This window comes from Mirounga leonina, unplaced genomic scaffold (genome assembly GCF_011800145.1).
Source record: "Mirounga leonina isolate KUSES-001 unplaced genomic scaffold, KU_Mleo_1.0 Mir_154, whole genome shotgun sequence".
NCBI lineage: Eukaryota > Metazoa > Chordata > Mammalia > Carnivora > Phocidae > Mirounga > Mirounga leonina.
The window spans coordinates 50,028,678-50,054,514 of NW_023270389.1; the positions used below are offsets into that span (position 1 = coordinate 50,028,678).

The 25,837-nt window shown below is 47.5% G+C and overlaps 1 protein-coding gene and 1 long non-coding RNA gene across 2 annotated transcripts in view; both read right to left on the bottom strand.

Annotated features, from left to right (window-relative positions):
* Positions 1 to 11,501, bottom strand: part of PAPPA2 (pappalysin 2) — a 294,310-nt gene extending 282,809 nt beyond the window's left edge. The window contains exon 1 of the mRNA XM_035010738.1: positions 10,281 to 11,501. Coding sequence (XP_034866629.1) covers positions 10,281 to 11,184 — 904 coding nt within the window. The 5' untranslated portion in view covers positions 11,185 to 11,501. The remainder of the gene's footprint in view (positions 1 to 10,280) is intronic.
* A 37-nt stretch (positions 11,502 to 11,538) lies between these two features.
* LOC118014432 lies at positions 11,539 to 14,012 on the bottom strand. The gene is made up of 2 exons (XR_004680282.1): positions 13,773 to 14,012; positions 11,539 to 12,096 (listed from the first exon to the last, which is right to left on the bottom strand). It is a non-coding gene; the product is annotated as an uncharacterized LOC118014432 (long non-coding RNA).
* Positions 14,013 to 25,837: the final 11,825 nt, after the last annotated feature.

A 25,837-nucleotide genomic window follows, 5' to 3' on the forward strand; every position in this document is an offset into this window, starting at 1 on the left:
CCTTCTCTCCCTCTGGTTACCAGCTCTCCTTCCCCAGCTTCAAGGAGCCCTCAAGACTCATCGAGGCAAAACGAGCCCCTCCCAGTGGCCGGGCTGTGATAACTGGCTACAAGTCTGCTCCCACTAGGCAGTGAGCCCTTTCCAGGTACAGCCCCTGCCTTCCCCATTTCTGATTCTCCAGCACACGGTTAAATGCCTGAAACTTCACCTACTAGGAGCTCAATATGTTGAATAAATCACCCAACTACTTTACTTCTTCCCTAGCCTTCCCTAAATGTACAACAATTATTTGTATGAAAATTAGCAAATGCTGAGTCACCACTTGAATGATGATTCACTAACTGATTAACTTTTCAGCTCCATGACTTCTTCCCCTCTGATTAGTAACTGGACTTCTAATCTGGAAATTAGCTATAATTACTGGTCTTGATAGCCCCACTGGTTGCCATGACAATTGCAAACGTTCGAGATTTGGGGTTCCAGTGACCCCTATGTGTATATTTGGGCAGAACCACTTTTCTTCACCACTCATTGCTGACTCATAAAGAGAATTGGGATATTTTGGTTTGCCCACTGTTGCTTTATTTCCTGGATGTTCTCTTTGGAGATTAACATAACAATAAAAAATTTTTTTTGAAAACAAAGCACTCTCATTAAGAAAGGTCAAAAAAAAAATTCAAAGAGTAGGATTGTTTTAAAGTAGGTAGTGAACATGAGAAAAAGAGGATGCTGTTATTCCTTGGACAGAAACTTAGCATAAGATACGCTTTCTAGAAGGTGCTAGGGTCATGGTGTATATGAGTAAGCATAAGGGATTTGACGAGCCCCCAGGGTAACCCAATTCCATGTACTGAAGTGCAGAAGCATGGAATTTATGCACTTGTTTATGGCATCAGGAACTGAAGCTAAGGGATGTTCATGGCATACAGGCTCAGAATCCAAACTAAGGTGCAGCCTCTCTCTCCTGTTTATTTGACCTCCTTGAGGTATAGACTAGGATGGGAACAAGAAGGAGTCAGGTGCACATACTCCTGGTGCCCAAATTCTGAATGACTCAAATGTGCAGCCCAAAGGAACAATAAAGAAGAGCATGAAGGAGGGAAGAAGGACAAAGCATTGCAGGTGACAGGCAATGGTCAAATTTATTTGGGCTGCCAAAGGTGATTCCTAGTTTCCAGCCTTGACCCTGACATTCCTGAACATTTCCAACCTGACAACCTGTGGTCCACCCAAGAATGATGCCAAGAATCCCCACGGCGGGGGGTTGGGAGCGGGGGAGTGCCTGGGTGGCTCAGTGGTTATGCATCTGCCTTCAGCTCAGGTCATGATCCCAGGGTCCTGGGATTGAGTCCCGCATCAGGGAGCCTGCTTCTCCTTCTCCCACTCCCCCTGCTTGTGTTCCCTCTTCACTGTCTCTCTCTCTCTCTCTCTGTCAAATAAATGAATAAAATCTTTAAAAAAAAATCCCCATGGGTTCCGTGTCATCCTTGAGGACCAGGCAAGGACACACAGCTAACAGTGGATGTGGAGAGAGCAGCTAATGGCACCACCCAGGTTGGTCAGAGCCCCTCCCCATGCATTGCCTCCCTGAGATGGTGAAAGGGCCAAGAAGCGAGGCAGGAACTGAAGGGCGGGGGTGAGGACAGGAAGGGCAATGACATACAGGCACCAAAGCTAGAGTGTGACTAGGAGGACAACCACATGGTCATGCTCACAGGAAATCCCTCTGTGCTACCAGCCGGAGGGGACTCTCCTTCCGCCATCCCCCCACAGACACCTGGATGACTCCCAAGTCTCAGATCTAACCCTTGTGAGTCAGACCCCAGGCCCTGAACTGAGTGGCTCACAGGGAGGCAGCAATGCCCCCAAAGCTGGAACCCAGGAGAAGGTTCAGGGCATTGATAAGGGAGCTGTATGGGCTTTATTTTCCCTCCTCCTTCTCTGTTTTTCTTCCCCTTTGCTTCCTGAAGGTGCTGCCTCATCACAGTCTGATGCACTGTGACTTCTGAGGGCCCAAATGTTCCCCATATGCATGTCATTTAGGGCCCATGTGTGTGGAAAGTAACAGAAAGTAATGCAATTCCAGCCAAAGGGGAACTCCTCCCATGCAGAGCTGGGGTCAGGGAAGAAAGGGCCATTTTAAGATGCCTTTGAGAAGCTGGAGAAGGAAGCTTGATGACAGCATCCTTCTCACCCATGAAGGGCTCCCTGTGATTGCAGAGACCTCAGCATGGGGGTCCAGGTGTCTCCACTCCCTGCACAAGACAACAGCACATTTCTCAAAGATCACCAGGTGCTGTCGGATGGAAAGACTGCTGGACCCCTAGTCATCAGTGAAGTCTCGGGAGCCCTTTCCACTCAGAGGGTCGGAAATACAAAACCAAGCCCTCCTGAGTGGCTGGGGCTTGCAAAATGGTGCAGCCGCTTCTGAAAACGGTCTGGCAGTGCCTCAAAATGTGAAACGTAGAGTGACCCAGCAATTCCACTCCTAGGTATAGACCTGAAAGAAACGAAAACCTAAGTCCACTCGTGCACAATGCTCGGCAGCTGTACTTACCATGGCCAAGTGGAGGCCCCCACAATGCCCATCAACTGAAGAATGAATAAACAAGATGTGACATAGAAAGCTACAGAATATTACTCAGCAATCAAAAGGAATGGAGCTCTGCTACATGTTAAACATGATGAACGAAACTCCAGTGAAAGAAGCCAGACTCAAATATGAAATGTCCAGAAGGAGCCAAACCATCCAGGCAGAAAAGAGACTGGTGGTTGTCTCTGGTGGTGGTGGATGAGGGAAGGTGAGGAGGGAAACGGGGAGTGGTTGCTAACGGCTACAGTGTCTCTTTTGGGTTGAAGAAAACCTTCTAAAGTTAGATTGGTAAACATTTCACAATTCTTAAAAAAACAAAACACAACTATTAATTGTAGAGTTTAAACATGACTTGATGGTATGTGAGTTATAACTCAATGCTACTTTTTTAACAAAGAAAATACATAAATACAAACTCCCCCTGGAATGCTCAGACCAAGAAAGTGAGCAGGACTTGTTTCCTGAGGGAAATCTCCGGGAAGTTTTGTGTTTACTTGAACAGGAGTTTCCCCACCACGGCCACGGCCATGGCCACGGCCATGTCTGTCGGTATTACCTGGGGCAGCACAGAGCCAGGAAGCGAAGCCACAGAGGGCCGCGGAAGACGCAGCGCGTACAGGAAGCGCCCTCCATACCACAGGTCAGCAAAGGATGGTCGCAGGCAAAATCTGGCCTGCCATCTATGCTTGTAAATAAAATTTTCCTGAAACACAGACACGTTGATCCACTTAGACACTGTCCATGGCTGCTCGCACACTCTCACACCACAGAGCTGCGACAGAGACTGTAGGGCTTGCAAAACCTAAGCCATTTACTACTGTTCTTTTACAGAACAAGTGTGCTGACCCCCGCTCTACACTCCCCAGTCTAGAGTCTTGCTACAATATGGTCTACACGGTAGCCAGATCCCCCAGGAGTCTGTCAGAAATGCAGACTCTCAGGCTGCCCCATACCTACTGAATCAGAGTCTGCACTTGGGTTCATTAATTGTGTCAGTGCAAACAGCAGATGCCAAGACAGGATTCACGTGTAAGGATTTCATTAGGGGGAACAACTCTGAGAGAGAAGAGGGTATACGCCTGGGAAGCCTGGGAGAGCCATCAGCCCGTGCTGCCAGTCTGACCTCGAAGGAAGGACGGAGGGAAGGGAGGTTCAGTGGAAGCCCTGGAGACCACTGTTCAGGCTAAGGAATGTTCTGCAAGCCCTTCAAGAGTCTTCAAGCCGGAGTTGGCTGTCAGAGAAGTCCTGACTCTCAGGCACTGGTGTGCTTTGTCCCCACCACACCAAAGCGTATGTGGCCTCAGTGCAAATGTAGTGATGAAGACAGAGCATAGCTCCTGGGGGTCTCTGGTCAGTGAAACAGCCAGCAGTTGGAGGTCTGTGAGGCTTATCCTCAGTGCATCCACTGCCAGGCGTGTGCCCATGGCAGCCCTTACATTTTAAGAAGAACCCCAAGTGATCTCTATCAATATTAAAGTCGAGAAGCAACGCTCTAGAGCATGAGCTGGCAAACTGTTTCTACAAAGGGCCAGACAGTAAATATTTTAGGCTTTGTGGGCTGGACTGTCTCTGCTGCCATGCCCCAAAGCTGCCATTTAGCATGCAAGCAACCACCGAGGACACACGGTGCGGCTGGGTTCCAATAAAACTTCATTTATAAAACAGTCTTCTGCTTTGGGCCAGATGTGGCCATAGTATACCAACCTGTACTCTAGAGTTGTGGGATTTAAGCTTTTTTAAAATAACTAAATTCTTTCTTCAGAGAAATGGATAAGAAAGGGAGGAGTTAGGAGGGGAGCCCCACACTGGGCAATTCTGCTCAGAAGCCCCCGGGGCAGCTCTGCAGACAGCAAAAGCAGATTTGAAAGCCACTGCCCTATTCCCCACAAAGAGCCTCGAGATCCAGAAAGTTCCTCTCACCATTCTTCTCATCCCTAATGGGCATCCAGCAATCTAAATTTCTACTTCATGTGTCCTACAAACAAAACTGAGAGTCTAACACTGTGTTAGATATTTGGGGATGACGAAAGTGAATCAGACATGCATCTGGCTCCTGAGGAACTTTCAGTAGATAGAAATGAGACCTGTAGGGGCGCCTGGGTGGCTCAGTCATTCGGCATCTGCCTTCGGCTCAGGTCATGATCCCAGGGTCCTGGGATCGAGCCCCCCATCGGGCTCCCTGCTCTGCGGGAAGCCTGCTTCTCCCCCTCCCACTCCCCCTGCTTGTGTTCCCTCTCTCGCTGTGTCTCTCTCTGTCAAATAAATAAATAAAATCTTAAAAAAGAAAGAAATGAGACATGTACAGAACTGATAAGGCAGGAAGCAACGTGCACGCCAGGAAACCACACGTGAAGGGCTATGGAAGCAGTGAAGTAGAGATCACCCTCACTGAGGGAGTCGGGAAGGCTGCCTGGTCAAGGGGTTCAGCAGTCAGCTGTAAAGAGGGGCAGAGTGACAGCCCGTTTCACTTCTAACACTAGACATCGCCCCCACTTCTGGAGGGGCATACGGGCACAAGATAAAAGCCCCTCGTATGCAGATGCTAACTTACAAGCATCAGGGCACATGGCTTGTCTACACAAGCACTCTCATGTATCTCATCCTCACCATGAAAGGGAAACCCAGCCCCAGAGGCTGACAACAGCCTTCACATCCGTGGTTCATGCATACAAGGGGGGTAGGGGTGCTACAGCTTTGCTGCACATCTGGACCCCGGTCAAGGAGCAGGGCTATAATGTGGAGGAAATGGGTAATTCCTCAGGGTCCCATAAGGGCAAACAAACACTCTGACTTTGATCATTGTTGCGATATAGGAAGAGGCAGCTGAGGAGGAAGGTCACAGAATCCTCATCTCCTGAGGAGCTCTGAGGAAGGTATATGGCTCTTCCCCTGTCATTAAAACTGGATAAAGGGGGAGATATAGCACACATGGTCCTTATTTGAAACTCTCTTCACATCTACGTCGACACTTCTGGGTATGGGAATCTGTCTTCTGTGATGCTCCGTGTCCACACGAATGAAACTTCTGACCCTGAGTACACAGCTCCCTTATTGGGAGAAGGGAATGTCTCGGTACCCCATAAATTCACGTTTCTTAGATGTCATTCAAAACATACCAAAAAAAGCCATCAAAGTGCCCTAAACAAGGGGTTTTTAACCCATGGTCAGGAGACACTGGCCATCAGGAATCCAAAAAGCTCTGAAAGCTATGTAAACTATGTGAACATGTATGTTTTTCTGGGGAGTAAGCATAGCTTTCATCAGATTCTCAAAAAGGTTTGTGATGCCAAAAAAGCTTTAGTGCCATTGTCCAATTTATTCAAAATAGTACGGCCCAGGCTAAAAAGAACATGTGATTTAAAAAAAAAAGAATGGAGTTCTTTTAGGCATCTGATTCTACAGTGTTCTCAATCATCTTGAAACCATCTTGTGAAAAATCCTATTTACCATCATTCCTATTTCACAGATTACCTAACTAAATTCCTAAGAAATTAAAGTTAGTACCTCACCTAAGGAAAAATTATAGGTTTGTGAGTAGAGCCAAAGATAAGTAGGTTAGCACCCACTGCTCTTAGTGATGACTATCTCCTGCAGTTAATACCACATCATAAATAAGTACCACCGGCCAAGCCCCGTGTCGGGCACTTTACATTTGATTTATTTAAACATCACAACAACTCTGTAAGACATATCTCATTTCTTGACTTGAGGAAACCAAGGCTCAGAAAAGTTCAACAGATTGCCAAAGATCAGAGCACTTATAAGTGTCAGAGACGGGATCATAGTCCAGGTCAGCCTGACTCCTCTGTTCTATACTGGGATCTGCTCTGAAACTTGGATCCTCACAAGAGAAAAACGGGTCTCCAAGTGAGGGACAGTTTCTTAGACTCTTTGTACTCCCCACAGTGCCTCGCTGGGCTTTGCATGGCAAGGCCCTCAGTAAATATTTGTGGAATGAAGACACATGGACTCAATCTCTGATCCTGACATGGACTTACTGACTCAGTCCCCTGCAACTTGGAGCTGCAGGTGGTTACTCAGCTGGGCAACTGCAGGGAACATTTGAAATCAATTATGGGTGAGGAGAAACCTATTAAAAGTTTCTCTTCTGTGTATGTTGGGGTTGAAGGAGGAGAAAAGAAGTTGAGAAGGAGGGAAAGGAACAGGATGGTTTCAGGCTTGGGTGCTGGAGCTTAAGGATTTCACATCAGGATGGGACAGGATTTGGCTTCTGTCCGCTGCTGAGTGAGTTCCAACAGCCCAACCAAATGGGCCTGTGACCTCAGGCTACTCCTCCGTGGCCCCACATCCCTGAATTGCCAGGTCCCTGAGTAGTTAGTTTTATCGAGACCCCTACACTGGAGCACTTGCATACAGTCCTTTCCTACCTCCCATTGCCCTGCTCCAGAGCACAGGCCATAGGCAACTTTGGAAGGCCTTACTTTGGGGGGCTGGGGGGGTGGGGAGCAGCACCATCATGCCCCCTCTAGGGGCCAGAGAGAACCTCAGCATCTAAAGTCTGTGAGGCGGCCATTGTCCTCGGCCCTGAATAAAAGGATCCCAGCAATCCATTCTGGAGTCCAACTTCCTATTTTGGAAGAATGTGGGAGTTTGGGGTGGAGGGAGGAGGTAACTCCAGTTGATTTCGTTTTCTTTACTAGTTGCTGCAAGTGCAAGTTAGTCACAACCCCACAAAATGCCACTTTAGCCCTTTCACATAGGCCCTGCAAAAGGACTTGTATGAAGCCAACCCTAAGGGATGCCTACCAACAACAGTCTGGGAGGGGGTGATAAAATACAGCCCAGAGGCGCAGGCAAGGATGGCAATCCAAGAAACCAGACACATTCCCCACCCACTACGTGGCTTCCAAACAGCCGCCTACTCTCCTGTGCATGAGGCAACACTGCCACCTAGTGCCCCATGTGGGAAGTATTCCCTGAGGCCCCACATCTCAGGGGGTTCCTTCATAGGGGCTGGTGTGGTTGAATTCTCTGCTGAAGGGGAAAAATGCCCCAAGTTTGGGAGATTGAGAACTGGGATGCTGGGTCTAAGGAGGTAGAAGCTGAGGTTTGAGAGCCATTGGAAAAGAGTATGGGAGTCAAGCCTTGCAGCGCCTCAGATGATCCTCAGCGGAGCAGCAGAACTTCAAAGGCTGGATTATGTTTAGCTCCCAGGAACTGGATCCAGTTGTTATTCTGCACAGGTGAAGGCCCACCAGCCCAGGAACAGGCAGTGATCAGCTACAGGCCCAGTGCTTGGATAAGAGAGGAAGATGGTCTGGTCTGCTGATAGGAGTGAGTAAATTCATGCAAATCAGAGACCTTTATGGGGGGAACTACCTTTGGCTGCCTCATGGCCCTCAGCAAGGGGGCCCGCAGGTGAAGCGTAAGGAGCTAAGCACGGTGAACAAAGATGTCTATGCCCTTGGGAGCCCGGCTGCTAAAACCCTGAAGAATGAAGGCCTTGTTCCCAGCCCCCATCTCTCCCAGACTTTTACCCTAAATCTTTCCTGGGTATGTTCTGATGTGCACAAGTCTAAAGAAAGATATAGGGTGGAAGGTGGAGAGGAGCTAGACCTGGGTATTCCCTGCCCTCCACCTTCCTGGTGTGGACCTCAAGGGGAAATACCAGTATACCACAGGGGCCACTTTGATTAGAAGACAAAGAAGCCTCAGAGACTAGACGGTCTGCAAAAGACTTCCTGCCTAATTTTACATGCTTCCAGAGGGTTCAGAGGGGCACTTTGGAGAAGGGTCTGAATGTGCTGTGGCAAGTGGGGGGAGGATGGTTGGCGGTGGACAGGTGGGTGAGGGAGGGAGGTGTACGGGGGGCAGGTGGAGAAGTGCAAGGAGCCATGCTGTAACTGGAATCAGCTCCTGATGCTACTCTCTGCAGAGCGCGAAATGGGACATGGAAGGGATAGGACAGAAGTCAGGTACCCACTGTCCTGAATCTGTTCCCTCGGATTTGAGTTTTAATAACTGGAAGCAATAGCCTCTGAGAGCCTCGCTCATATATTCCTGTTGGATCCCTCTCTAATTCTTCACAGCCAGGGAACTGATCCCAGGTCCCTCTGTTGCTACTGCAGGAGGAGGGGTAAGCGGAGTCGTGGGTCTCGGTCTAGACGGCAAGCACACAGTTTCCCTGGCAGATGGGTACTAGGAAGCGAGATTAGGCAGCAAGAAGATGTCATCTGGGAAAAGCTGAGAAGCTGCCAACTCTGATCAGATAATCATCTCATTATTTCTTCCATTTGGCCCCAGAATAAGGATTTCCTTCTACTTTGTCTCTGCCCCCACCTTCTTACAGCCCAGCCCCTTCTCTCTCCCCTCCCCTCACCCCCTCTCCCACCCAAAAATAAAATAAAGCAAAACCACAAGACTCTCGAGTGCTCAGTGTCTGGGAATCCCAGCTTCCAAAAGAGAAATCACAGCCAAAGAGGGGGAGACAGCGTGTCCAGAAGGGATGTTCCAGCAACACCCCATTGAAAGAGGCTCCCTCCTTCCAGATTTCTTTCTCCAGTCTGAAACTTATTTGCCGGCATCCAGCAACCTGAGAAGTTTTTAATTTGGGAAGTTGTCAAGCACTTCAGGAGCTCTGGGGTTTCATTCCTGCTCTGCCTTGGGCACACCTCTCACTGTTTCGTTTCCCCCACCAATGTCAATGAGACAGGCAAACATCAGAGAGCACTGTAGATAATCCAAATTAACGAGATTAAAATGGATCTACAATGTGCCTAGCCTTGTGTGAGGTCCTGTCATGGAGGGATCCAAAGGGATCATGACACCATAAACGATGACCTGTCCTGTCTAACCCCCAGCCCTTGCTTGAAACCAACCCCCCCCCACCACCACCACCACCAGTAAGGCAAGGGAGATAGTTATTCCTAATGCCACTCTTTTCTTTGTCCTTCTGGGTGACTTTCCATGAAAGCCAAGATCTGGGCATAGTGGAAAACACATAGAGGCAATGTCCTGAGGTATTACCTCTGATCAAAACCATAGTTATGGTTCCTTTTTAGGTCCCTCATACAAAAGCCAAGGGCTAGACACCAGGGTCCCCACTTGTAAGTGCCAACCTCTTCCAGCAGACCCTGCTGTTCTTAGGCTGGATACATGTTAGGACAAGCAAACAGGACTCCAGGACCCGGGCTGGATAGTAGCTTTCTGCTAAGTTCCAGGGCTGCTCAAGGAAAAGGGAACGGCCAGGGCTTAGGGCTCCGCACCTGGCGGCTCAGGCAGCCTGGCCCCGCCCACCCGTGGCTCGCTGCGCAGGTCCCGGTCCTGACACGTAGCTGCCAAGTTGTCTGGCTCTCTCAGACTGGACTCTGAGAAATGGAGTGTGACGCTTCTTCCCCACTGACAACGAACCAGAGATCTTCCCCTTTAAAGATGGGGTGAGGAGTGAGCTGAAGGTCTCTTAAGTGCACGCGCCATGTACAGAACCACAGGAGATCGATACTCGTTGGGACAAATGCTCTTGTGGTCACAGAGCCATTATCGTAGATGATGTCTGGAGTCCTGCTGAGCTGACGAATAAAGGCCCTTCCCCCTCTCTCCCTGGCCAGCCCCTCCTGGCTCTCCTGCCCCTGTGCCCTTCCTCTCCTCGCCCCCTCGGTCTAACCCAGGCAAACACAAAACCAGCCATACCCCAAGGACCACAGAAAGCCCAGGGGCGGGCTGTTACCTGCAATGATGGCTGGGTTGTTCTGTCCTCCCTCTGGTCTCACCCAGGCTTCCACCGTGAAGGCCTCCCGGGGAATGTCAGCCGGCACTTCGGGGCGCAGCAGCAGCCGCCCCCGCCTCCCCGAGAAGTACAAGACCGGCAAGCCTCCGCGGGGGTTAAAGGTCTCTGCTTCCCAGTGGGGGTCCCCTCCACCCTTCTGGATGCTGTCCGCTGTCAGACTGGTTCTGCCCCCGTGCACAAGAGGATGCTCAGGCCGAGGCTGGAAATGCCGGAGGGGGACACCGGGGTCTCCCCGCACGCCCCCCGCCTGCCCCTTCACCACCTGACGGCGATGCCTGGTCTTGGCCCGGCCGTTCCTTCGGCTCTCGGGTTGGGGTTCCTTTGGGCCCACGAAGGTGGTGGTAACGGTGGCAGCCGTGGCCGAGCGCTCCTGAGTCTCAGCCTCACCTGGAATCTCCTTGGATCCTCCATCTCCAAGATAAGTGTCACTGTCTCTCCGCAGCTCAGCCCGCCCAGGAGGATCATGCCAGGACCACGGGGTGGCTGGCTGCTCAGCTTCACCCCTCGGCCCCCCACTTCTGGCTGGGCTCGTGGCCAGGCCCCCCGCGGCATCTGGTTTACTGTGTCCTGCATGGCGGGTTCCCTGACCCCCCACAGGGTAGGGTATCAGGTGGTCCCCAGGCCTGCTGGGGTAGACCCCAAAGAGATGATGCTGGGGAGCAGCTCTGGGTCTTCTCAGCTTGGCCCCCAGCCAACAGCGTTCTCCTTCCGACAGCACCTGGTTCAGGTGTCCCCTCTGAGCCACAGATCTCTTGCGTGGCCAGCCTGGCTCAGAGCTGGCAGTATTGAATGCCCACCCAGCCAGAATCACCAGGCTGATTCTCAGGATCTTTAGACACATCATACCTCCCCCAGCTCTTTATACAGAACCAGAAGTCAACTTCTGGGTACCACACAGGAATGATGGGGAGAAGAGAAAGAGACGGCTAGCAGTGGATTCGCAGTCACCAGGGAAACGGTTTTGTTCACAGACCAAACTTTTAGGAGCAGCCCCAAAAGTGTGTCTCTTCTGGCTACCAGCCGGTGAGTGCTGTGCTTCCCTCCTTCTCCCCTGACCTGGCTCTCCTGACTCTAGTTCAGTCCTTGCAGAACGAAGTTCATTTCTCTGGGTTCCTTGGAACCTCCTCCTAGAGAGCTCAGGTTTCTTTCTTTCTTTCTTTCTTTCTTTCTTTCTTTCTTTTTTTTTTTTTTTGGTCCCTTCTTCAGTAGCCCCTCCCCCCGCCGATCCTAGAAGAGGGACACACAGACAGGAGCCAGATCCTCTCACACACACACTCCCTCACAAACACATACCGCTCCCTACCTGAAGTCATGAAAAAGACGCTAATCTTCTCATTTTCATTCCTTTCTCCTTCTTCCTTCCCTAGGAGTTACGTTCTTTCTGTAGCCCTTATCCTAAGCTACATCCACCTTCGAACAAATCGTTAGAGGAACTTGCATCCAGAGGCACAGAATTTGATGCTTCTATCTAACATTGCAAAAGGAACCTGGGGGCACAAAAATCCAAGCTGGTACTTAGCTTTTGCTCTCCAGAGGTCCTCCTCAGCCAGAGCCCAGTCTGCCTGTGCAGGTCAGAATGTTTCCCTCAGCCTGGTGCTTGGGCTTGTGGAGTGTTGAAGGTTTTTTAATCCCCTTCCAACTTGTTGGTATGTTGCAAGTCTCCGTAAAGTTCTCCTTGGGGATGCCAGTCTGGTGTCCTAATAACCTTATGAGTCTGAGAGCCCTTGACTTCACCTTCTGGGAGTCTTGTGGGTCCCTGGGCAGATGGGAAAGAGAGCGAGAAGAAGAGCATGTACTTCAGGGGACCTGTTCTCTCCGGTGTCTCCTGCTCTCCTCTCTCCTTCTCTCTCTGCCTGTAATTATCTTCTTGTTTGTTTCATTTAAAGACAATGATGATGTCAAAGCTAGTAAGTTCGGTGCATCACTCCACCTACTCCCTGTCCCCTCCTTCCTCCTGAAAACCTCCCCACCTCACCGAGGCACAGGGGACAGACGCTACTCCTGGTTTCCCCAGTAAACATCTCGGGCTTTCTCTCTCAGCAGCCGCAGCCTACACAATCAATAGCAATCAATACTGTCTTGGAGCAGTCTTTTCGGTGTGTATTCTCTCTCTCTCTCTCTCTCTCTCAGACACACACACATACTTGCACATGTGTTGTGAACAGATCTGCTTACTGTCTAATAAACTCCCCACCAGCCATTCAGGGACCACTTGCTTCTCTTTTTGTTTTGCCATAAGCCTCTTGTATTTTTTGCCTTATTTCAATCATTTGGGATTCAAAAGAACAATACCCCAAATTCGCTTTACATTGGACATTGGGAGAAAGAACAAATCAATTAGCCTGCTGTAAGAAGCATTACATGGGAATGCCATGAGTTCGTACTACGTAGATCTTCTTATTCCCTCTGAAGTTTCTCACTCTGAAGTTACTAAAAGTCTCCATATGCTGAGTGAGCAAATAAACAAATGAGATGCTCAAAATAAGTAATTTACAAAAATGAACAGCTAGACCGAAGCAACTATTTTTTTTTTCAATTGATTTGAAATGAATGGAGAGGATGGGGAAGTAAATAATGTGACTCCAACCTCTGTAATAATGTTTGCCCGGAGACTGGCTATCTCAGAGTCCCACCCCCTAAACACATGGACGTGTACACACACACACACACACGGCATGGTTCCGAATTTTTGACACGGGTGAGGATGTCTGACCACAGGTGGGTACAAAACAGGTAGAGAAATATATTGGGTCCTTCCTTCACTAAGAAAAATTACTTGCAGTTCTAAAATCCCTGCTTGTGTCACCCACACATAAAACATGCAGCCCACACACTTTGGAGTAAGATCGCAGTGCCTCTTTTTCCTTGAGACTTCTCATCATCTTCTAAACTCCTCTAGCCCTGCTAATAACTGACTTGTTTGCGTTCAGCATGCTGTGCCCTAATCACCCGCCCCCTGGCATGCCCTGTCTCCCTGTGCAGCATCCACTGGAGCCTCAAAGCAAGTCCCCAAAGAGAAGATCAATTCAGGCACGTGGACATTACTAAACAGAAATCTCTCAATCCTGGACTGTCCTTTTCCCTTTTCTTGTTTTCCTGTCTCCCTTCACTCCTTCTGACTTAGTCCTTCTTTTTCTTTTTCTTTCTTTTTTTCCCCCTGAAGTAGCCAAAAGAGTTTGGGGCTTTGGAAGGGAGTAGAGGGAGATGTAGAGAAAGGCATAAAAGAAGAGGAAAGGGGGGGTGGATAGGGAGAGGAAGAAGAGGGGGGAGAGAGAGAGAGAGAAGAGAGAAGAGAGAGAGAAACACCAGGAAAGAAAAGAAGGAAGGAGAGGAACCTTAGTGTAAATGAAGAAAAGATCCTCAGGTAAGAAAAAAAGAAAACTTCCCCCTCCTTCATGCCACCCCCATGACCCTCAGAAAAAGGTTCCATACCATTCATTTCAGGAAGGAGGGATAACACAGCAAGGAAGAATTCCGCCTGCTTTTCTGCCCCTGTTAATGTGTGAATGATCTTGCAGTCCCTATAGGTCTCTCCTGGCTCTCAGCTGCTAGAAATCCATTCATAAGGTTTCAAGAAGCTATACAAAACTCAAGCTTCCAGTTTAGTTTCTCTCTCTCCCCTTCATTCCTTTGCTCACCACTCTCCTTCAGCTCTTGGCAGTCCAAAGTTTAAAAAAAAAAATGTTGAACCATTTCTGTGTTTTCCTCCTGTTGTAACTTTTGCTGTGACATCATAACCCTGCCCACCAACACCCCACCTCTCGCTCTCCTTTCCATCTCACCCCCCATCAGCCCCAGACCCCCCAAAGCACCCCCCCACAGAGAAGAAGGGCTCCTGTCAGTTCCAACGTGTGAAAACACAAAGCTACTAGAAGGTGCCCCTCTCTCCCCTCCGCCCTCCTCCCCTCTCCCCCTCCCTGCCTTACCCACCGCTCAGCGGCTCTCTCAAGGCTTGTAACAATGATCCCATCTGTTTGACATGTGCGGAAAGGTGGGCTGGATTCAAATAATCTGTCAAGTGGATCAGATAAAAAACCCAGCAGCCCCCTCCTCAATTCCATCACACACACACATGCACATCATGCCCCAGCAAAAGTGGGAGAGAAGTCGGCTGTGCACAGCACCCACCCTGGATGCCAGGGAGACACCACACATGCCAAAGGCAACGCACATTTATATATACATAAATTCTGTGGCTTATTTGTTTGTGACAAACACCGGCACCCCAAGCCCCTACCCCTCTTCCCCAAGTCCTGCCACTCCGCAAGTGCACAGATTGGAAAGCTGGTAGAATCTGTTTTGAAATCTCCAACGAGAGGGTTTTTCCCCCTTTTTTTTTCACTCCCAAGCACTATCTGTGGCGATCAGACTCGAGCAGGGTTGCCAGCAAATGCAGGAGGCCCCTTCTAGGGTACAGGCTTTCAAACCAGCGAAGCCAGAGGGAATGGATTTAAGGACACACGGCAGAAGCTGGCTGAATTTATTTTATTTTGACGGGGGTAGCTGGGGGAGGAATATCATTTCTGAAATGCCCAAGCAATGAAGGGAGAGGATATGGATTTCTTAAACAGTTTTTGCAAGAGGAGCGGTGTCTTGTTCTGCAGGTAAATCTATAAGGCGAGAAATTGGAGCTTAGAGATAAACAAGGACCGGAGGGAAGGGGAAGGAGACAAGAGAGGGAAGAGGGGAGAGGGGCAGGGGATGGGGACCTGGGGACGGGGAGAGAGGGAAAGAAGGGGAGAAGGACAGAGGGGCGAGGGGAAAGGAGAAGGAAGGGAAGAGAGAGGAGGGAGGAAAGAGGAGGAAAAGGGGAGGAAGGGGGAGGGGAGGGTTGAGGAGGAAAGGAGTGAACTAGAAGGAGGAGGGGTGGGGGCGAAGGGAAAAGAGAAGAGTCTGGAAGGAGGAAGGACTGAAGAAGAAAAGCAGGGAAGAGAGGAGGGAAGAATGAGACCGAGAGGAAGGAAAAAAGAGGAAGAAATGGTGAGGCACATAAAATATGGAGACCAGGAAGGCAGTTAGATCCATGATGTTTAAACATAAAGAAATCAGGGGGGCAGGTGAGGAAAGCCACTACAGAATGAGGCAGGGGTTGGGTTTTCTGCACAGAAAACAAAGGATACACAGTGGAGGGGCTCACTCCAGTGATCAGACACATTTTAGAAAAGCAGATTGCCAGGGTTCAACATTGTCTCTTTAAGTAAACCCCTATTTCCTCCTCCTTCCCTGCCTACACCCTTCCTCCAACACCCACTTCCACCTTCCTTCATTCACTTCTTGTTGCCAGCATTATCTTCCCCTGGAGAATTTCCCCTAGAGTAAAATTCAGAAACCCATCCCCCTCCACCCCCAAAAAGCCCCCACCCTTAATACTGAGTAGCCCCTTTTTTTTGCTTCTGTCCAGAGAGGGCCCTGCCTCCTCTTATCTAAAGACTGAGCTGTTTGTGACAATCTGCACTTTGTTTCAACCCAAATTATACTATGTTTCCCTTAAGCCCAGGACCGCAGGGCTGTTTCGCTTGTATTTGCTGCCATAGTGGGGCTGGTCAGTTTCCATTAGCATTGTCATCATTATTATTAAGAGTCCTGGAACACAGGGAGGAGCCAGTCCACATTGGCGTCCACCTGCAGTATAGAGCATTAGTGGGGAGAGAGAGAGGTGGGAAGGGTGGGGGAGAGACCCCTTAATATGGTCACTGATCCTCTCTGACTTTCTGATTCCAAAATCTGATCCCTTGAGGGAAAAGCTCAGCTGGGAGCCAGCCAGGGAGCATAGTAATAAAAGCCTCCCAGAACACAACCAAATGCAGTATCTATATATAGGAGCTGGATCTGTTTTCGCTACTTGCAGTCTAAAATGACACCCGGAAACAAACATTTCAGCAATATGTTTATTGGAATCTTATTCAGCTAGTGCTGGAAAGAATGAGCTTCTCTGAAGGATTTCACTCGAAGGCTCGGGGTTGTTGCTTTCTGCGCCCCTTGCTCCGGTACTCTGAGCTGGGAGTTAGTGGCTCTTAACATTCATGGGGTCACTTGAGATGCCTTCAGGGTGACCTACCACAGCCCCCTCTTTTATGGGTGAGGAAACAAGGGAGAAGTCACACAAATAACAGCAGGGCCAGATACAGCATCCAGGTCTCCTGAATCCCAGTCCAGGTTTTCCCTCCTCTGGTATGCACCTGTCTTGCTGTCTTGGTATCCACAGGCCAGTTGGATGGGAGGAGGGTACCAAAGACTGGCCTCTCTGGATCCACATCCAGGCAAAAGTGCCCAGGGAGTCTATGTTGGTCATATGTGTTCTGTAACTCAGAATCACATAGCACTCAGAAGGAAACGCAAATCTGCATTTCCAACTCCTCCCTGTGTGTTTTGAGCCAAGAGAGGCCCTATCTTTTTGTCAAACTGTTTGGTGCTCCGTGTGTTAGATAATCATATTTTTTTCCACAACACCATTACTATTATAAATTATTATCAATGTTAATGATAGTGTTTTTGCAAAGTGCATTTCAATCCAAATACATCAAAGCATTTCATCCAAGGTTAGGTTTCCCCACCCCTTGGGGGGTTGCATGGCGGAGGCAACATGTCAGAGATCCATCTCCCCTGGTGACAGTCCCTATTAGGAAAGTGTTTCTTGTAACATTTCGAGCCTTCGGACCAGCTTGTGGAGCCCTTTGGCTGGGGAGAATTTCACAGTGATGCTGGATCCTGCTCTACTCATCAGAGGCAAAAAAGCTCTACGGGATTTATGCTTCAATCAGCATTGCCTTTCCAAGTGGAGTCTGTTCAAAAGACAATCTCGTAGCAAGAAAAACAAGAAGACTCTATACTTGCTTCTCATTTGATCTAATGCACATCTGTGTGCTTTCTTTCTTCCTGTCTATAACGATACAAATGCAAGACAAGTGTTATGTCCATTTTACAGATAAACACACTGAGGCTGAAAGCTAAGCAACTTACCCAAAGACCTATAGACACTAAGAATGCAGCCAGGGCAAATCTGAAATGCATCATGCTAAAGTGGAAGAAACCAGACTCAAAAGGCCATGTCCTATATGATACCATTTATATGACATTCTGGAAAAGGCAAAACTATAGAGACAGAAAAGATGAGTTGGGGTCAGAAGCTGCTAAGTGTGGGAGAAAAGTTGAATACAAAAAGCACAAAGGGATTCTGGGGTGATGGGACTGTTCTCTAGATTTGCTGTGGTGATGATGCATGACTATGCATTTGTCAAAACTCAAAGAAGCATTGACTAAAAAAGGTTATTGTGCATAAATTATACCTTGGTAAACCTGCGGTAGTGGGAGGGGAGAAAAATGGAGCCAGGGGTAGGGCCAGGGTCTTTTGATTCTGAATATAATGTTCTTCTGTCTATATCCTGCAGGTGTCCCAAAGACCAAAGGAGAGTGTGACAGTGCTTGGTCATGGATTGGGGCCACTCTATACCTAAACTCTCTGTTGATCCTCTCCCCTAGCCTCTCAGGGAACCCTGTGGAACCAGACTGAATGGAGCAGAGCTGGCTTCTGGTCCCAGCTCCATCAACCCAGATGACCCTAACACAGCAAATAACCAACCACCAAACGATCACTGGCCAACAACTAGGCCCCCACTCTGCCATTCAATAGCTGCCAGACCTTAGGCAAGTCAATTAACTTCTCGGAGCTGCCTATAAAATGGGGAGATTGGAATAGAAGACCTTTAAGTTTTCTTAGAGGTCACACTTGAGATTCTCTCATTTTCAGCCCAACACTTTTCTAATTGTTTAGAAAATTGTTTCTAATAGTTAAAAAAAGAAAAAAAAATAGGGGCACCTGCGTGGCTCTGTTGGTTAAGCATCCAACTCTTGGTTTCAGCTCAGGTCATGATCTCAGGGTTGTGAGATCAAGCCCCACATCAGGGCTCCACGCTGAGCATAAAGTCTGTCTGAAGATTCAATCCCTCTGCCCCTCCCCTTGCTTGTGCTCACAAGTGCACACGCACTCTCTCTCTCCCTCAAATAAATAGATCTTTTAAAAAAATTTTTAAAAATTTTTAAATAAAAAATAAAAAAATAACCAGCCAGTGCCAGTTAAATATCTTCCCATGAATATCTCAGAGACTCAAGCATACATTAGCAATGGACACCCACAACATTTATTTTAATCCTTAAGGAAAGCCACATATTCAAATATAACTCCACTGTAACACTGATATGCATCAACAGGGGAGTTTTTGAGCTCTGTTATTACAGTGACAAAGGTGTTCTCTACAATGTGCCACTGTATTATGTTTAGCAAATCAAATATCAGAACACATGGTATTAGTATGAAGTATTTAAATCAGAGAGGTTTTTAAATTTGCTACTGTGCTAGAATCTTAAAATTTGGTAATTCCCTCAAGATGGTAATAATAACATTATTAATAATAATAACTGACATTTATTACTTATAAAATGGCAGGCACTGTTCTGGTCACTTTATATGTATATATTAGTTGATTAAATCCTCATAACAGTTCTGTGAGGTAGGTTCTTTTATTATCCTTATTTTCAAATGAAGAATAATAATAGCAATTAACATTTATTAAGCACATACCATGTGTTCAGTGTAGCATCTACTAGTCAATGTAAACTAAGCCATGCACATAAACTACCTCATTTAATCCAGCAAGTAACCTATGAGATAGCTCCACCATGATCCTCATTTTTAGATGGGAAAACCAAGGCACAGAGAGTTCAAGCAACCTATCTGAGCTTATTCACCTTGAAAACAACTGCCTGTCTTTAGAGGCCATGCTCTTAATCACTATTCTGCACAGCCTCTTCATACCAATGATGATTTGACTCCCATTACAAGACCAGACTTTTCCTGATGAGGACATCCCAGTGGTTTTTCTGAAGTAGAGGACAGATCTTCCTTACGTCTCTTCCAAAAGCCTCCCCTGATTGAGGGTCCAGTGCCTCCAAGAAATGTGGCCCCCTCTGAAGGTGCAGCCAGGTGCAGGCTCTGCTTCTGCCAATGCTAAGGTACCTTCCACAGATCCCCATGGACTCCTGTTCTCACCATCCATGCCCCCCAGATCCATCACGTCCCCAATGAAAACTAAGAGACATATAACCAACCAGTTTAAATGGAAAGCCAGTCACTTCTCCAAATCATTAACTCCATCTGGGAGGAATCGTGCAAGATAGAAAAATGTTGGGTTGTCTATTTATTATAACTAATACAAACTTTTAATACTAATAACAGCTATTAGCTGATGGTCTATTAACCATCACAAAATATATATTTCCTGTGTTAAGGTCAGCTCTGATAAAGAATTCCAGGTTTTAGGCCAGATTCTAAATTCTGAATGGTACTCATGTTATTTAATTGCTGAAATGTGGTATATGTGTAAATATTTCAAAATAAATATGGTCCCCAGATGTCTTCAAGAAAGGGAGCAGGCCTATGGAAAAGGAAATTACCCTTCCTAAATGCCCACCCAGCCCAGCCTTTCCATAGATCACAGCCACAACCGGAGGCAGAAATGAAAACCAAGGCAGTTTGAGCCCCTAAGCTTGTCAGATGCCCCCCACCCCAAGTCATTCAACACAGACCCTATCCAGTAGGTGCCAAGAAAAGTTCAAGTTTCTTTTCTTCAGGCTAAACTCTAGCTAATGTGGTATAATTGAGAGGGTACGCTCTGTAGGTGACAAACATGGATTCCAGTCTGGGCTCTGCCCCATGGCCAGTGTGGTCTGGGGCAGATTTCAAGGCTAGCAGTGAGGATAACAGTGTGCCTATACTCCAGGTGAGAGGCCATAATAAGGCACATTTCTCAGCAACCTATCCGGCACAGAATAAGTACTTAATAAACATTGGTATTACTAAAGAAGTCAACTCCTTCCAATGTTCTACCCTACAAGTTTCTGATTTTAAACTTTCAGTCACCCCCAAAGATCCATTTGGATGTCACTTCTTACTCTACTCAAAGGATCAGCCTTTCCTGCATCCTCATTGGTCATTTGTCGAAATCTATCATTTTCAATGCTGCCAGTCCCACAGGTCTCATTTTTATAGTAAACATTTTGTACTGAAAAACTCAAAACATGGTATGACCCACCTTCCATAATTACAAAAAAAGTCAATGCTCTATCTATAATATAAGAAGAGAAAATAAGGTATAATGAAATCAAATGAATTTCAACATATATGTATTTCTGATACAATTACATTAGAAGATCAATGAAATAATCAAATGCTTGAACCTCCTTCTCATGAATAAGTATGGATTTAAGAGAAATAACAAAATACTCAACAAACATTACAGGTATTTTTCTTTACATTGACATTTGGAAATCAGGGCTGCCAAAGCATATGAGTACAAGTTTACGGAGTCGGCACGACTGCCAGAGCTCCAAACGCAGGATGGACACGCATATATCCGTGGCTCAGATACCGTAAGCAGCTTTACCATCAATGACATGTTTCCAAAATGGGGAACAACCCTTGGTAAAATCTGCAAACAAATCAAAAGGCAATCTTTCTTCGATAACATGGAAGTTGCATTCCTGGGAAAGTATATTTAAAGTACCAAAACAAAAAACAAAAAACAAAACAAAAAAACTTCTGTGATTAAGCATTTGTGTTTAAAATAAAGATAACTTCTAGACTTGGATCATTATAAATGGGTTTTTCATCTACGTGAATGCTCAGCCAGAATTCAAGAGTCAAGCAGGATGAGGATTCATTTTGCAGAACTATCCATGCCCTACAGGGCAGTCTAACATCCCTAGCACCTGCCCACTGGATGCCAACAGTAACCCCCAATCATTGTGATACCAAAACCACCCTCCCTGTTTCCCAATATGTCCCTAGGGGGCAGCACTTCCCCCATTGAGAACCACTCATCTAACCCAAGGCCAAAATATCATGCAAACAAATCTGGTTCAACGTTATATATGTATTTGCTGGTAACACACTGCCAGGATCCACAAAGGAGAAAGTCATGTGGAGGCTTCTAACTGCATTTTTTTTATGGTATTTGGTGAGAAAGCTGAAGTGTCTATTCTGCAGTAGTGGTTTGAACTGAGTATGCCTGGTGCACACACATAAATGTACAGAACACATTCTACCAAATGATCACTTTTCAAAATATCATCTAGTGAGCTTCTCCCTGCTCATGTGTCAGTCCACTCGGTTCCATTAAGTTCCCTCTACTTAAAATAAATAAGTAGAAAACAACATCCAGGATTGTGAATCTCAAAACTCAAATCATGGATTCTGATCCTTGGGCCCCAGTGCCACATCAAATTATCACTGGAGTGGTTCTTAGACTAAAGGAGTAAGGTTTCAGAAGCCACGGTGGAGATGCTGGTAGTCTCCGGAGGGTGAGTACCACATAATGCTGCCCGTACATTCCACCCGTGGAGTCTCTGACTTGTCACTTTTCTGGGGCTGGACTGAGGAGGTCAGTTTATCTAGCCATGTGGTTAACAGCTTCATTGTAACTCAACAGTTTGGCCTCATCTTGCCCTCTGAACTAAGTCTTCAGGGAAGAAGCAATTATGTCATTGTGGCTTTACCCAATCTTTCGGGAAACATGCTAGGTGTCAGCCATCACGCTAGATTCTGGGGACACGCTGACGGTAAGATACAAGCCCTGCTCCATATTGCCTCACAGACTTGTTGGAAATTCCCGAACAAGAACACACCATACGGTGTGGCTAAAAGTATATTGTGGAAGTCTGAATGAAGTGCTACCAGACACCAAGGATAAAGTAACCAATGGTTCATGCAGTCATCAAGGGTATTTCACAGAGGGGGTGATTTTTGAATGGAGTTTTACATGAAAACTAGGAGTTTTCAAAGTGAAGGGCATTTCTAAAGAGAATGGTGTATACACAATGCCCCATTCACACTTCATTCAAGCCTCCAGGATAGCATTTATTGCTAAGTCCTATAGTTTACCGATGGTTTTATGTCTTTCTTTCCAATGACCCTGCCATGAAATCTAGGGAGGTACCTGTGTCTTACTACTTATGTATTTCCAGAGGTCCAAAAAAAACAGGCTTAGCTGAGAAACTGTAAGAAATGTTGATCACTGGGGAGAAGAAATTCCTAGAGAGAAGCACATGGTCCCTCCTTTTCCTCCTCTTGCTGTTGAAAAGCCTGGAGCCCTTCCCAGCTGACTAAGACCAGAGAGGGCCTACAGAGGAGAAATAGTACCCACACCTCTCAGAGATACAATTTTTAAAAAATACTATTTAAATAGCAAAAGCCTACCTGTTCCTCATGTCTCCTTCCAGCATTAGACTCAGCCAAGTCCAGACCTGAAAGAAAAGCACAGGCAGATACAAAAAAGGAAACAATTAACAAAATGAAAAGATAACCTACAGAATGGGAGATAATTTTTGCAAGCTATATATCTGATAAGGGGTTAATATCCAAAATATATAAGGAACTCACACAACTCAACAGCAAAAACAAACAAAAAACCTCAAAAAATGAGCAAAGAACCTGAATAAACATTTTTCTTAAAGAAGACAGACAAATGGCCAACAGGTATATGAAATGTCACTCATCATTAGGAAAATGCAGATCAAAACCACAATGAGATATCTCACACCTCACACCTGTTAGGATGGTTATTATCAAAACAACAAGAGATAACGAGTGCTGGTGAGGATGTGGAGAAAAGGGAACCTCGTGCACTGTTGGGGGGAATGCAAGCTGGTGCAGCCACAGTGGAAAACAGTATGGAGCGTCCTCAAAAAATTAAAAATAGAACTATCCTGTGATCCAGCAATCCCACTTCTGGGTATTTATGCAAAGGAAATGAAATCAGTTATCTCGAAGAGGCGTCTGCACCCCCATGTTCATTGCAGCATCGTTCACAATAGACAAGATATGGACGCAGCCCAAAGGTCCATAGATAGGTGAATGGATAAAGATGATGTGACTTATATATACAAAGGAATATTATTCAGCCATGAAAGAGAAGGAAATCCTGCCATTTGCAATGACATGAATAAACCTGGAGGATATTATGCTAGGTGAAAAAAGTCAGACAGAGAAAGACAAATACTGTATAATTTCAATTTATATGTGTAATCTAAAAGCATCACACTCGTAGAACCGGAGAGTGGAGCAGTGGTTGCCGGGGGTTATGGGGAGAGGAAATGGGAAGACATTCATCAAAGGGTACAAACTTCCAGTTATAAGATGAGTAAGTTCTGGGGATCTGATATTCAGCATTGTGATTATAGCTGATAATATCGTAGACTTGAAATTTACTAAGAGAGCAAGTACTTTGACCATTAAAAAAAAAAGTATGGGGCACCTGGGTGGCTCAGTTGGTTAAGCGTCTGGCTCTTGGTTTTGGCTCAGGTCGTGATCTCAGGGTGGTAAGATCAAGCCTCGAGTCGGCACAGAGTCTGCTTTGGATTCTTTCTCCCTCTCCCTCTGCCCCTCCCACTCCCACCCCCACGCTCACACTCTCTCTTTCTCTCTCTCTCAAATAAATCTTTAAAAAAAAAGGTACTATGTGAGGTAATGAATGAGTTGATTAACTTGATTGTTAAGCATATCACAATGCATACGTATACTAAATCATCACATCGAACACCCTAAATGTATACCACTTTTATTATTTATGCTTCAATAATGCTGAAAATAATTTTTTAGGCATGCCACCACCAAAATGTTCTGTGACTGCCTGTCCGGCTTGAGTTCTCCTAAGGATGGAGCAAAACCTAAGCAGAGTCACAGTGGAATGAAGGGCAGGAGAGCAGGTGTCCCCGAACAGTGCAGGGAAGGGTGCTTCATCAGAGGAGGAGCACCCCCTTGTGAGTGCACAAATCTCCTCACCACGTGTCCAACCCGTGCCAGAGCTTGCTGGGGACAACCCACACTGTACTCAGCTGGAGTCATACCCAGCACATTGAACACTCCTCTCCCCTCCTGGCTGTCCTCCCTCCCCAGACTATGAGCTGCTTACGTGACAGGGCCTCTTCTTATCCATCCCCGTGTGCCCACAGCCCAGCACAGAGCCTGGACTACAAAATAGGAGCCATGGTCGATGTTTATAGAACTGACAGAAATAGAGGCCGGGTGTGTGAGGATTCTGATGTGCTGAGGGCGGCAGCATCCGGGGCTCCCACTGGGTCAGGCCACCATGACGCGAGTCTCGGCTCCCCCTTCCACCTGCCCCTGGCATCCCCCTCCCTGGCTGGGACCAGTGCCACTCAGCCGGCCCAGCCCATGCCCCGCACTCCTTCCCAGCTGAGGCAGCCAGATGAGGAGGCTGAGGGCAGATGAGGAGGCTGGCACAGCTCTTAGGCTTCTAAGCTCGGCTGTCGGCTTTGGCTCTGGTCGCCAGGCAGACGGGTACACAGGCATCTGAACTGAAGGTGTGGCGAGGGGCTGGTCTATCCAGCAGAGAAACATCAGGCCTCTACTTAGCACCTGTGAAACTCAAATCCCAATTCCACCAGCCCCATGTGAGCCTCAGGCCTCGCCAAGGTAAAAGATGTTGGTGAAACAGAAAGGATTCAGATAGGACTGAAGTCTCCTCAGGAACCTGAGGGATAATCCGTAAAGGCCATGTAAACAGGCATAACTGTAACCAGAACTGCTTAAGCCTGTGAGGCCGAGCAAAGCCAGGCTGTAAGACATTCCTAACCAGAGTCTCAGGGGACCTCTTTTACAAGTCCGCCTTTCAAAGCCCTGGGAATGGAGAGTTGGCAGCAGGGTCTGCTGGTGGCTCAGCCCTGCGAAGCCAGCTAGTGATAAGGCGAAGAGATGGCCCGAGTGTGCATTCTGCTGGGGGACCCCGGGCCACCAGGGCTGGACAGGGAAGGGACAGGAGAAAAGCTGGAAATGATCCAAACAGTGGAGAAGCATTCTGAATTCCATTTCTTCCCTCAGGTCCACGAGTGATCATGAGAGCTTGTTCAGAGGAAACCCCAGCCTGGTTTGGCTTCAGAAAGACATCTGGATGGCGGCACAGTGGATCGAGGCATGGGCTCTGGAGTCAGGCAGAGGTGGCTCTGCTGTCCTCATTCGCCATTGGTGTTGCCTTGGACAAGTGTCCTCACCTCCGTGTCTTGATTTCCACTCCTATAAAGTGGGAAAAATAACCATAGCTGCCCCCCAGGTTGTGAGGATTAAATGAAAAGCTGGGGATAAAGGGCTTTGGTGCGCTTGACACCCATCCTGCTCAAGCCAAGGGGAGATGGTGGGCCCCAGGCTTGGCCCCGGCTCTGCAGGGAGCGAGTGTGAAAGGAGGCAGGGCAGATTTGGAAAAGGGAATTGGGTCACTCAGGAGTGTGTGCCATAGAATAAAATGGGAGAATTGGAGGCTGAGGAACTACGAGATCCAAACAAGGCCTGCAGCCCTCTGGGTCACGGCGTGGAATGAAGAAGCACAGTTGAGGCAGAGCCTTCCTTCAAGCACTAGGCTCCCTGAGAAAAGAAAGAGATACGGCAGGCCTGGGCCAAGTGGTCGGATTCAAGACAGGGAAGTCAAGTA